The following is a 13,271-nucleotide window of genomic DNA, read 5'->3' as shown; positions in this document are numbered from 1 at the left end:
ACCAGTTTTAAGGGTAGGCTAACATACTCCCCAACACAAAGGTTGGCCCCAGGTATAAACATGGAACTTTCAGAACCCCTTATCAGAACACTCCTAGACCTGTAGAAAATTCAGAAGCAGGATTGTGCTGCTGCTGCAACAGACTGCCTTGTTGTCTGAATAAGGAAGAGTTGTTCGGCTTGCCATGATTCCAGGCTACCCAGAGTAACTCCAAGGGTCAGTGGGATGACTGCCTCTGTATGCTACAAAGAACCAACAAGCTTCCAGAGGCCTCCCTCCAACTGAACAGCTGATCGGCACCAATTGTATCTCATCTGACCTTCCTGAGCCTTGCTGTTGGCCTCTGATGGAGTAAGTCCTGATCCGCAAGAGGTGTCACCCAGGTCTTGGCCCCTTGGCTGGCATCAATGTGAACTCCTATTCGTAAAAAGTCAAAATCTTGAAGTTTAGGCTCCTTATGCCTGCAAAGTGACCTCTCTGTGCTGAGACTTGACCCCATGTGAATACCCCAATGTGAAGCTCCCATGGGACCTCCTCTGTGCATCAACCCGCACTCCATCTTAATCAACTCAGATTGTCTCCTGTCTAGCAAGACCAAATAACAGCAAGTAGCACTTTGTGCTTCTTTGGTGCTACTTTACCTAACTCATTAAACATTAATGCCTCCAGTTCTACATTTTAGATTGGTTTCAGTGTCATTTTGTTAACTGTTACTTTATTTTTCTAAATTTGTTGTGATGTTGTGATTTTTCATGTGCTTATTTTTGTTTGTGTGCTCCATAAATACTTAACACGTTGCCTCTGAGTTACAGCTGTCTGATTTTTTGCCAAGCTACTAAACGGTTAAGCACAGGTTAATTTTGTGGTTCACCCTGATAAGGATTGCACCTGTTATATGATTTGGAATTCCATCCACCTTAAATAAAAACCCAAGCTTTTACCTACGACTTTTGCTTCCCAAAGATAAAAGCATGGCACATGTTGACCAAAAAGGGTTCCCTGTTTAAACACAACCCATTTTTGTGAGGCTTGTTTCTGCCATGGTAGAGATTAAAACACCAGCATTCGTATTCAAAAGAAAATGTTAATATTTGCCCCTGCAGGTTTAAATCAAAGACTGGTTGCAGATTTTCCAATTTATGAATTCTCAAATATGAAAACATTTTAGAACATGCATTTCTGAATTTGAAGTATGGGATTTAGGTGTTGGTACCAAAATGAGGAAAGAAAACTGTAAGCATGTGTAGCATTATTAGTAAAGCTATATGTTCACACACATTAATCTGTGATTTTACTTTAATCTTGCAGGCCCAGCAACTGTCTGACTTGGAACAAAAACTCGCAGTTGCCAAAAATGAGCTTGATAAAGCTGCTCTTGATAAGGTGAGACTCCAAAATAGAATCCTAATGCTACTAAACGCATGGGAAGTAACTGTGGGATATTAGGAGGAAACACCTGCAAAATTATGCAATTTATGTATTTACTGTGGTATATTTTGATAAAGGCTACCAAAATACACTTTTGTGAGTATAAAAAGGAGAACAAAGAGGCAAGAGAGCGATTCAAGGTGGAATTGAGTCTCTAAGGCCCATATTTATACTTTTTGACGCTAAACTGCGCTAACGCAGTTTAGCGTCAAAAAATTTAGCGCCGTCTAACGCCATTCCGAAGCGCCATGCGGGCGCCGTATTTATGGAATGGCGTTAGCCGGCGCAAGCAGACCGGCGCTGCCTGGTGTGCGTGGAAAAAAACCACGTAGACCAGGCAGCGCCGGCGTAGGGGGAAAATGGCGCTAGGGCGTCTTAAAATGGCGCAAGTCCGGTTGACGCTAAAAAATCGTCTTAACCCGATTTGCGCCATTTTTTCGACGCCCAGACGCCATTTAAATGACTCCTGTCTTAGTAAAGACAGGAGTCATGCCCTTTTGCCCAATGGCCATGCCCAGGGGACTTATGTCCCCTGGGCATGGTCATTGGGCATAGTGGCATGTAGGGGGGCACAAATAAGGCCCCCCTATGCCACCCCAAAAAAATTGAAAAATATAAAAAATCATACTTACGTGAACTTACCTGAATGTCCCTGGGGTGGGTCCCTCCATCCTTGGGTGTCCTCCTGGGGTGGGCAGGGGTGGCAGGGGGGGTCCCTGGGGGCAGGGGAGGGCACCTGTGGGCTCATTTTGAGCCCACAGGCCCCTTAACGCCTACCCTGACCCAGGCGTTAAAAAGTGGCGCAAATGCGGGGTTTTTTGACCCGCCACCTCCCGGGCGTGATTTTTGCCCGGGAGTATAAATACGACGCATTTGCGTCGCCGTCATTTTTTTAGACGGGAACGCCTTCCTTGCATCTCATTAACGCAAGGAAGGCGTTCACGCAAAAAAATGACGCTATTTGCCAATACTTTGGCGCTAGACGCGTCTAACGCCAAAGTATAAATATGGCGTTAGTTTTGCGCCGAATTTGCGTCGAAAAAAACGACGCTAATTCGGCGCAAACGGAGTATAAATACGGGCCTAAGTTTTTCTAGCGGTCTTTACAGCTCAAATTTGCAGATATTATCTTTGAGTGTTTAGATTAACCAGATGGTAAAAACCTTGGAAAGAGTATTGGCAATTTCCTCCTATCCAAGCACGCTTTAAGTCTGTATGTTTGTCTTAGGGATCGAAAGAGATTCCAGAAGGCCGAGTCTCAAACATGCAACGTTGCTCCCCTATATTTCCCCTTCTTAGGTGAAGTATATTATTAGGCCGTGCCACTCTAAGTGGTGTGCTGGCTTGTAAAGGTGAAATACTTTGCAAAGCTAGCATTACATTGGTATTCATGAGCTTGATTTATCAAATGGAAATGAGATCTTCCTCTTATTGACAGTGAAGGAAGGATGTTGTCATGACATTGTAGGCCATTTTAGGAAATTGCAGCATGCGAGAATTTGAGTATCTACATGAGTAACTTTAGTTAATGAGAAACCCCTTTACCAAATACAAACATGGTGGCTCTCTATCATTTTTTAAATTTGTCTTTATTAGCATTTTTCATGAAAAATACAGAAACTTAAAGACAACCAAACAGTGCAGCATTATCTGAAATACACACATTTTTGAATCACATTGACTATGAGATGTCCCAGAAGGACTCCCTGGTGGAGCCTTTACCCATATATCACCAGCATCCTTTACAGATGCCAATATACAACAGGTCCAGCCCAGACTCCTAGGCCTATATCAGGCCCAATCCACCAGTCACTATCCCACAGGCTTAAAGAGGGGGAGACACGCCACCCCTTAACACCCGAAATAAGCTTCCGCACCTAGTCACAGCAAAGGTGGTTCAATTTCTTCTTCAGAGGGTGTCTGTTGAGGCTTTCTGTTTGATTCATCCACTTCCTCCAGGCGGCTCACCAACTCCCCCCATAATTCCAGGTCTCATTACACATTTTTATCTGTCCTCACTCGCCTTAGTCTACATTCCTCTTCCACAGACCTCTTGCACATGTCTGAGAGCCATTTACGTTTCAGAGGCAGTGTGGGATTGATCTAGTGTATTGGGATGCGTCTCTCGGCCAATACAAGTCCCAGCAGTGCAAATCTGTATGTCATTTTCTTCCCTGATTCAGGGAGCAGCAGCAAACCAAGCAGGCAGTGATAGACCACTCTCTCTTACTTGATCCCTGTGTCTTTCCTGAGCATCTACACCACTCCAACTCAGTAGGCCTCCAATTGTTGACAAATCCAAGTCACTTAGAGAAAATGTATCAGGGACACACTGCATCTAGGACAGTCCTCTGCATGATCCGGAAAAATCTGATGTAAGCTGTGTGGCGTAAGGTAAGCGCAGTGTAGGTAATGAGATTGCACGAGTTTAAAGCAGGCATTCAAAATCTGTCATTCACCTGGGCACATTCACGCTTCCATTTGGCATCCGTGAGTGGGTTTTCCAGGACTGCTGACCAACCACGATGGGCGGCCCCCACATCAATGTACCGATCTGTCTTCAGGACCACATACAGGTGGGAAATGAGACCCCTGCCAGTACCCACATCCAGCAGGATGCAGAGTCATGGGATTCCACCGGTTCCTCCGGAAAGGGCAAACAAATCCCTTGGACCATACAGGAAGGCTTGGCATACTGCAGAAACTGTCCCGGTGCCACCTGGAACAGTATGACCTCCTCTGGCATAGCAAATAAGATGCCATTGAGTTAAAAATCACGTGTCCTCTGGCATTTGCCCACCAGCCATTGAGACATATCCACCAGTGACTGCACCTGCTGAAATGGCTTCAGCTAGTAGATCTCAGAAAGCTGGGCCTTTTTACTTGATGCACAATATGATGACAGTCAGCAGATACCCGGGCTCTGCACATCAGCATCTTTGGGAGATCACTGTCGTCCACTAAGCCAGTCAGGAGCTGCCTTTCACTATTGGTACAGTCTGCACACCACAGCATTGCATACTTCAGGAGGCCAGGCACAGAAGTACAGCTGCAGATATGAGAGCCCCAGTCTGCCGTGGTAAGGGTCCGGTTTCAGGATTTCTAAATTGACTCTTAGCGACCCATAGCAGTGACACCAGAAGGCTAATAAGCTCTGTGAACATGGATTTTGGCAGGTTACCAAAGGAGTTCTGCACCGCATATAAGCAAAATAACTATTTTGCTGAAGGCCACTCTGCCACCGCCAAGGCCAGTAGCATATGCCAGAACCTAATGAAGGTTTGTAAACCATTAATTACTCTACCCATATTAAGATCATATTGGGGTCCCGAGCTGTGGGTCACCTGCATACGCAAGTATCAGAACTTCCCAGTTTCCCGGGACAGACCCAGCTTAGGGAATTCAACCTTTGGACACTCCACCAGGCCAGCCAACACAAAAGTACTATCTTGTGCCTACTTACAGATAATCCAGATGCTCTACCAAAGTCCTCCATTATCATCGGCAATACTGGTATTGAGTCTCTCGGTTTGCACAGGTTGAGGAGAATGCCATCAGCATACATTCACACAGTATGGGCTGTGGCTCCTATACATAAACCCTACTTCCTCAACTCTTGCCCTAGGCACACCTCTAGTGGTTCTATTGACAGAGCAAATAGGAGCAAGGAGAAGAGACACAGGACATTCCGGTCTTCTGTCTAACTCCACCCAGAAAACCTCAGGTTCTATTCTTCCCATCTGCAACACATGCAAGGGACAAGGGGCCTGTCATACAGAGGATGCACCCAAGACAAGAATTTAAATTCCTATGCCCCTCAACACCTGCCACAAGTACTCCCATCCCAGGATGTCAAATTCCTTCTGTATGTCCAATGCCAATAATACCACCTCTAAGTCCATCCCCTGGACCGAGTACATCACATGGAACAGTTGCCTCAGATTCATATAAGTACCTATCCTGGGCATAAATCCATATTAATCATCCTCCACTAGACTCAAAACAGCCTGCTGCAGCCTCATTAATAGTACCTGGGAAAGGATCTTCATGTCCACGTTCAACACGGAGAGTGGCCTTCCGAGTCCCTACACAGCTTTGGGATCATCACAATGAGAGCCTTGTGCATAGACACTGGCAGCGTGCCCCTGTGTCTGGTTTCCAGGAGCATCTCTAGTAGCCTGGGGACCAGAATATCGAAAGAGACCTGATAGTATTCCACCATTAGATCATTTGTTCCAGAGCTTTTACCATAGGTCATACACTGCAAAGCTGATGACTCTTCCTCCTGTGCCTTCCCCTCCAGTCCCTCCTGCTGTGTCACAGTAAGCTTAGGAACCTCCATCCTGTCAAGGAATGCCCTTATCTTGTGGTGTGTGCCTACTATTGGTGCCTTTACACCCCCCTAGGTGGACCTTCAAAACCGCATTAATGCCCGTCTGTCCATCCACCATTATTCTGTCCTCCTGTGTGAAAGACAGCCTCAGCGGGGGTCTCTCACATTTAAGCAGCCATTCCAACACTCACCTGGATTTCTCCCCCTCGAAGGTGTAATCATTGATGGTAGCCCCTCCTAGTGTAGCAGTCTAACCTGTCCCTTATATTCACCATGTTGCGCTGTGCTGTTATCAGCACCCCATCTTCAGTTCACCTACTTCTCTCTTGTCACAGCAGGTTTGTTAGTTTTTCCTCCCCTTGTTGTAGGTCCCTTCCTAGCCCATTTCTAGTGCCACAGATCTCAGGCACTGTCCCCGGACCACTACCTTCAGCATATCCCACTTCATACCCCTTAGCGGGGTAGATTTCCATTTGGTATTAAAATACCACTGTAACACTGTTGGATCTAATATGGATCCACCAGCACCTCAGGGTGAAACCGTTACAATGAGATCCTGGAGCAGTGTCTCCCTAACTCATATTCCAGCAACAATGGTGCGTGGTCTGACAGGAAGTGCACCAAAATACTGAGCTCTCTGTACAATAATCAAGCTATCATCCGACACCAGAAATCAAACTAGATGGCTGTATCTGCTGTGAGCAGGGGTAAAACAGGAAACCCCTCCACGTTCAGGTGGAGGTCCCTACACATGGCCCTGAAGGGCAGGTGGTCCATTAACTCCTGGAGCCTAGCAGTCATCTGAGGTTCAGTTTGGTGTGTGTCTAACCTATCATCAAGCACCCAATTCAAATCACCCACCCAAATGACAGGTTTTCCAACATACAAGTTTCCCTTCAAGCGTACCAAAGAACTCCCTGACATCCACATTTGGGACATCCACATTTAGGAAAAACACCTTTACCTCATCCAACTACGCCTGGACCAGGACATACCCACTCTCAACGTAGGCTAAGAACTTCCACAAACTGACCTTTCCACTTCTTCTGTAATTTCTGTGCCTCCCCTAACTGCTCTATATGTATGCCCAGCCTGCTCAAATAAGCATTTCCTCTGTAGCACTTAACAAATGTGTTCAGGCCCCTTATGTTCCAGATGACCATACATATTCGTTCTGACATCACATTAAGCAGTCCACCCATCAACCACTCCACTGTGCCCCCCGCTGAAGCCACCAGAGACAACTACTCCTCCAATGCACCACAATGAAGGGCATCTTACATTGGTATGCTATATAAACCAAAACAAAACAACTACCCCACTCTCTTCCACACACCCCGTGTAAACACTCACAAACTCAAACTGTGTTTACAGACCCATGATGAATGTGCTTCCCCACCCTGAATTGCAAAATTAGGTGTGCATGACTGCCGGAGGGCAAGTGGAAAAGCCTTTTCCCCTCCTAGCACAAAGGTAATATCACTGGTTGGGTCACGACCCAGAACCAGTCCAAATGTGAACAGCCCTAGAGACACTCTGGGCCTTATTTATACTTTTTGGTGCAAAACTGCACTGAGGCAGTTTTGCCCCAAAAAGTTTTGCACCGGCTTGCACCATTTTTTAGCACCAGCTGGGCACCATATTTATGGAATGGTGCAAGCCGGTGCAAAGGGTAGGCTAGCTTAAAAAAAAAAAATGACGTTAGGCAGTTTTGAGTCAAAATAAATGATTCTGACCGATTAGCATCATTTGTTGACGCTAAGGGGCATATTTATACTCTGTTTGCACTGATTTAGCATTATTTTTTTTTACTCTAACTCAGTGCAAAACTAACTCCATATTTATACTTTGGTGCTAGACCCGTCTAGCGCCACATTTATGGAGTTAAAGTCATTTTTTGGAAGTGCAAACCTACCTTGCCTTAATGAGATGCAAGGTAGGCGTTCCTGTGCAAAAAAATGACTCTATGCCCTTAACACCATATTTATACTCCCATGTAAAAATGGTGCAAGGGAGGGAGGAGGGGTCAAAAAATGGGCCAAAGCTTGCTTTGCCCCATTTTTTAAGACCAGGGTCAGGGCAGGTCTTAGGGGACCTGTGGCCCTATTTCCATGGTGGAACACCATGGAATAAGCCCAGAGGTGCCCTCCCTAGGCCCTAGGGGCACCCCCACCCACACTAGAGGGACTGCGAGGATGGGGGACCCCATCCCAGGTAAGTACAGGTAAGTGCATTTTATTTTTGAAAGTGCCATAGGGGGCCCTGAAATGGGCCCCCATACATGGCACAGGGTGCAATGGCCATGTCCAGGGGACCCCTGTCCTCTGTGCTGGCCATTGGGGTGGTGGGCATGACTCCTGCCTTTTCTAAGGCAGGAGTCATGTGGCATGGTAGGTTTAGCACCATAAAATGACGCTAATCTGGTTAGAGTCATTTTTTTTTACTCTAACCTGCCTAAAGCCAGTTTTTGGTGCTAAACCCTCTTCTTCTATACTGCCAGCCCCACCCTACTAAAGTAATTTTTTTAAATTCTAGCCTACCCTTTGCACTGGCTGCTAAACTTTTTGGTGCAAAACTGAGTTAGTGCAGTTTTGCAGCAAAACGTATAAATGAGGGCCAATATTTTGTAAGTTCGCGCCACTTTTGCTTCATAAAATGACGTTAATGCGGTGCAAAAAAAAGTTTCATTCAGGGTCTTGGTGCTAGATGGGTCTAGCACCAAAGTATAAATATGGAGTTAGATTTGCACCAAATTAGAGTAAAAAAAAAATGACGCTAATTCCGTGCAAACAGAGTATAAATATGCCCCTAAATATGGCGTTAAGGCCATAGAGTCTTTTTTTGCACGGGAACGCCTACCTTGCATCTCATTAAGGCAAAGTAGGTCTCCACTTTCAAAAAATTACTTTAACTCCATAAATTTGGTGCTAGAGGGGTCTAGCACCAAAGTATAAATATGGAGTTAGTTGTGCACCGAATTAGAGTAAAAAAAAATGACACTAATTCGGTGCAAACAGAGTATAAATATGCCCCTCTGACCCCAAACTGACTTCCACTTCATCACCCTTCTCACCTCATAAAGACATTTTCAATCCATTGCCTCACTAGAATCCCACCCATCACATCTCAACACACACCACTTTCAACACACCAGTGAGAATTAACAAAAAGGGGGCACAAAGTAACAACAAGAGAAATAACCATCAAAAGTAGGAGCTAGAGAAAGAAGGAAAATGAAAAAGGGGGACAGGAGGTGACGTTAGGATCATCCGTCACCCTTCCACAGTTTGCCACTTTACCTACTGCTCAACAGTCTGTAGGCATATGCAGCAGCACAATGACACCCGCTGGGGCGGAGCACCTCTGCAGTTCAAGTCAGTAGTCGCAGATGTACCTCCACATTGCAGTGTCCAAAGAAACCTGCCAGACCAGAAGCAGGGCCGGCACCACTAGTCCACTACAGGGGCTACTGACAAGACAGGTCCAGAGTCTCCTCAACCACTTCCTATCTGCTGTCGCAGATGTCACCAAAGTGACCACCTCCACAAACGCTCTTTCCTCCTCCTTCTCTTTCATTGCAACTTCACATCCAGTGTGCCCTCCTGTCTGACCACCACTAGCGAATTTGAGCACGTCTGTCTCCTGCCTCTGCCTTGATGCCTCCCCGCCCTGTGCTACACCCCTCCATCGTACCAGGTGGGGGCATCCCCAGCTGAGAGCATTGGGATTCTGCGGTTCACCCCAAATTTTCAGCCAGTCGCATAACTCTTCCAGCTTCGCAAAGAAGTGAAACCGACCCTTGCGAAGGGCCGTCAGTTTCACAGGGTATAGCAGTATGTATTTTATCCCCATGGCTCTCAATTTTTGTTTTACATAGCAAACCTTTTGCACATCTGCTGAACATGTTGTGTGTAATCTCGAAAATTCTGAATGGTGCAGTCCTCAAAGAAGGGATCTTCCAGCCATTGGACTGTCTGTAAGACAACATCCCTGTCCCAGTAGTTAAGGATCTTAGTGATCATCGTTCTCGGGGGACCGCTGCCGGCTGGCTTCAGGCCTATGTGTGTAGGCTGGCTCCTGCAGACAATAAACCTGCAGGCAAACCTGTTAAAATGACCCTTTTTGAAAGGAAAGAACTCTATATTTATTAATTATAAGGCAACTATAAGTAGGCTTGTTGTAGGAAAGTCCTCCTTTTTGCCCTGGTCACCCCCAAATGTTTTGGACAGATACTGGTGGTTACTGAATCTTGTCTGTGCCCCGAGTTCTGCTTATCACTCCCAGGGCCAGTGCTCTGTGTAAAGTGGATATGCAAATTAGGCTAATTATAATTAGCAGTATCAACCTAACTATAAGAGCCTAGCATATAGTAGGGCATGGAAGTTTAGGGATCCCCGCATAGGTAGTGCACCCACAGGTGCACTGCTGAGGTGCCCAGCATCCTTTTAAAGGCAGGCTTGCCTTGCTGGATGCTTGTAAAAAACATATGTGCAAGTTTGACTTTGGAATTAAGACTTAAACTACCTTGTTTTTACATATAAGTCACCCCTAAGGTGTGCCCTATGTTCCCCTGTAACTATAAGCAGGGACTTTATAACAATTGTTTTATAAGCCTTGGTGAGGTAAAATACCCAAATTCAGTGTTCCCAACTGTAGTGAATGGCCTCTATAGGCTAAAATGGGGAGACTTTATTTTAATTAACAAAGTCCCCTTAAGTGTCAGTTACCTTGAGTTTGGTATCAAATTAACTGTTATAATATATCCCACAACTTTCAATTGTTGGATTTAATTTAGCTAGTTCAGGTAAATAGTTTTACACTTTACCTGAAAAGTTGCCAACTTCAGCTGTGTAGTGCCCTTCTCTGATCGGCCAGCCTCTGGCAGCCTGGCAAGGCTGCCTTGATGAGGCATGAAGTGGCCTGGGCTGAACACAAAGGATGTGCCTAGGGGAGGAGAACTGCCTCAGCAGATGGAGAAGCAGGAAGGGGGAGGGCTGCCAAACTGGTCTTCAAAGGCAGGGAAGGACATTTGGAGCAACCCAGCACTCCCTCACACCCTGCAACCCCAGGCAATGAGGTGCCCTCTTGATTAGATTAGGAGAGGGCAGGGAAGGGGTGTGTTTAGGATTTTTAGCCACACCAGTGGGTGGGCTTAGCCAGATGTAACCTCCAAAAATAATTTTCAGCCTTGATGGATTTTGGAAGAATGTTGCTCCCTGGGATTGATTTTTGCCACACTTCCCAGGAAGTGGTCATCACAGGGGGAAGAACCCTGCATCTGGATGAAGAACCTGGACCCAAAAGCAAGGATAAATATGACAGAGCTGCACCCATACCTCAGATCCCTATCAGGAAGAACATCAAAGGAAGAATGACTGCCCTGCTGGACCCCTGACCTATACCTGGACACCGCAGTCTGAAGGACTGCACAAGCTGCACACTTGGGCTTCACCAGAAGAAGGACTTTGCCTGGCTTCAACTGATTCAAGGAGGGGCTCCCTTTTCGATACAGGTGAAAAATTGCTAACCAGAATCCCATGTCTCAGAACCTGAAGAAACTGACCAGCTGACCACTATCCAGTGGCCATGTTGGAGTTTGAGGCAGTTGCATCCTGGGAGTTGTAGTCTGCACCCTCTAGGAGCAACTCAGAGCTTCTTGACCCTTGGGGTGAGACTTGGGGTGAGCTGTGGACTCCTAAAAGACCTTCTGGAAGAAGATCCAAAAGTTTGGAGAAGATTGGAGAACGTTTTGGAAAAAGCTTCATAGAAGGACTGACCACCTGCGGCAACTGTAGCCCGCTTGCCTCAACCGCGACTAGGCCTGGCCTGCTTGTTTTTGCCACTGAAGAAAATCTCCGAAAAAGTAAAGTGACCAAGTTGGAACGTAGAAAGTTGACTGGGACCTCCCACACAGGGTATCCGAAGAGGGCTCCAGGGAAGTCGGATCAAGATTCAGGTTTGCCCTGGTCAAAGGATTTTCATCTTGAAAAATCATCTAAGTCCAAACTTAGAAATCTTCACCGAGGGCTCCCGCAACGCATATCTGAGGAAGGGCTCCAGGGAGGGCGGATCGACTGGTGACTTTTTTCCACTTAAGAAAATCTTCAAGAAAATGACTAAGTCTGAAGGTAAACTTTTGACCGAGGCCTCCTGCTTGCTGTAGTCGAGCGATCGGCCCTAAAGTTTGACTTTCATCTGGTTGAGGTGCAACCAGATCACGATATTGGCGCCATTCATTTCTAAGAACTAAAAAACATTAATTCTTAAAAAATTCAGATCTCTGGTTCCTCTTATCCAATTCTATTCATTTTGGGGTCATTTTAAAGCTAAACATATTTCCTATTTTATAAATTGGTTTCAGATGTTTAAACTGTTTCCTGTATTTTATTTAATTACTGTTTTGTGATACTTGAATGCTTTCCACACTTTATTAAGCCTTGTCGCTCATTGCCAAGCAACCAAGGGATGAGCTGGGGTTGATTTATTGAGACCTAACTGAACCTAGTGGGGGTTAGTAGCCTATTGCTAAGAGAAGGTACTTACCTGCCCTTACCAATAACCCCCTTTCCAACACTTGTGTTCTATAGCATAGGGTGCCTCATATTTAAATTTGGTAGATGCAAGATTTTAATGTTGGTGGATGCCTACAGTGACTTACCCTAGAAAGCTATTTTCACTGAGCTGTAGCTGTCCTTTGAGCAGAACTGGAGTTCAGAATAAAATCTTAATCCTGCTGCCTCCGGTTTGGGACACGCTACCAGAATAATCCCAAAACTATGTTTTAAAATTCCAATTCAATGGTGAAGTTGTATTTTTAATAAAAGTATAGGAAACGTTTTTTGTTTTAAAAAGTCACATATTACCTACCTGAGCCTTCAATAAACTAACCAGCTTTAACTTGCTGGCATACTGCCCTGCCACTGCTTCCCATTAATGAGGCATGGGGCTTACCATAGAGTAAGAACAACTGTTTAAGCATTTTACTTTTAATAGGAAGACCAAGGTTTGAGGCATGGCACTCATATCTGCTTGGGAAGGAACGTTGGAAAGGGTCCAGGAATAGAAAAGGAACCAGAGTGACACTTGTAAATTCCAGAGTGAAGGGAGACCTGGGAAAAAGAAGCCTTTTGTTCAATATGCCTTCTGTAGCTAGCTTGGCACCTGCTCAGTTGTGGAGGAAGTCATGTGGGATTTGCCTCGACCATGGATAGTTTGCAGTAAGGCAAACATGATATTCTGCTAAATTGTAAGGGTTGCCCCATGGATGTTTTCTTTCATTGTGTCCAGCATTGTGTGCAGTGTCCAGCAGTCAACCCCACCCATAGTATAGTGAAAGCTACAATACTTTTACCTCACCATCAGCTTATCAGAACACTTTCTGGAACTGCTGAAGAATATAAGAGGACTGGACCTATTGCTTTAGAGCAGAGTGGTGACCTAAAGGGCTGTACCTGCTTCCACATTTACCTAAGACTGAGAAGTGGACTCTTAAGGTCAGTTAACTGAACTC

The 13,271-nt window shown here is 45.6% G+C and overlaps 1 protein-coding gene across 1 annotated transcript in view; it reads left to right on the top strand.

The window, feature by feature from the left end:
* The window catches only part of LUZP2 (leucine zipper protein 2), a 1,083,806-nt gene that overhangs the window by 800,355 nt on the left and 270,180 nt on the right, over positions 1 to 13,271 (top strand). The window contains exon 8 of the mRNA XM_069221952.1: positions 1,309 to 1,383. Within this exon, the coding sequence (XP_069078053.1) occupies positions 1,309 to 1,383 (75 nt within the window). The remainder of the gene's footprint in view (positions 1 to 1,308; positions 1,384 to 13,271) is intronic.

The sequence above is a fragment of the Pleurodeles waltl genome, chromosome 3_1 (assembly GCF_031143425.1).
Source record: "Pleurodeles waltl isolate 20211129_DDA chromosome 3_1, aPleWal1.hap1.20221129, whole genome shotgun sequence".
Taxonomy (NCBI): domain Eukaryota; kingdom Metazoa; phylum Chordata; class Amphibia; order Caudata; family Salamandridae; genus Pleurodeles; species Pleurodeles waltl.
This window is presented reverse-complemented; position numbering and strand designations above follow the sequence as displayed.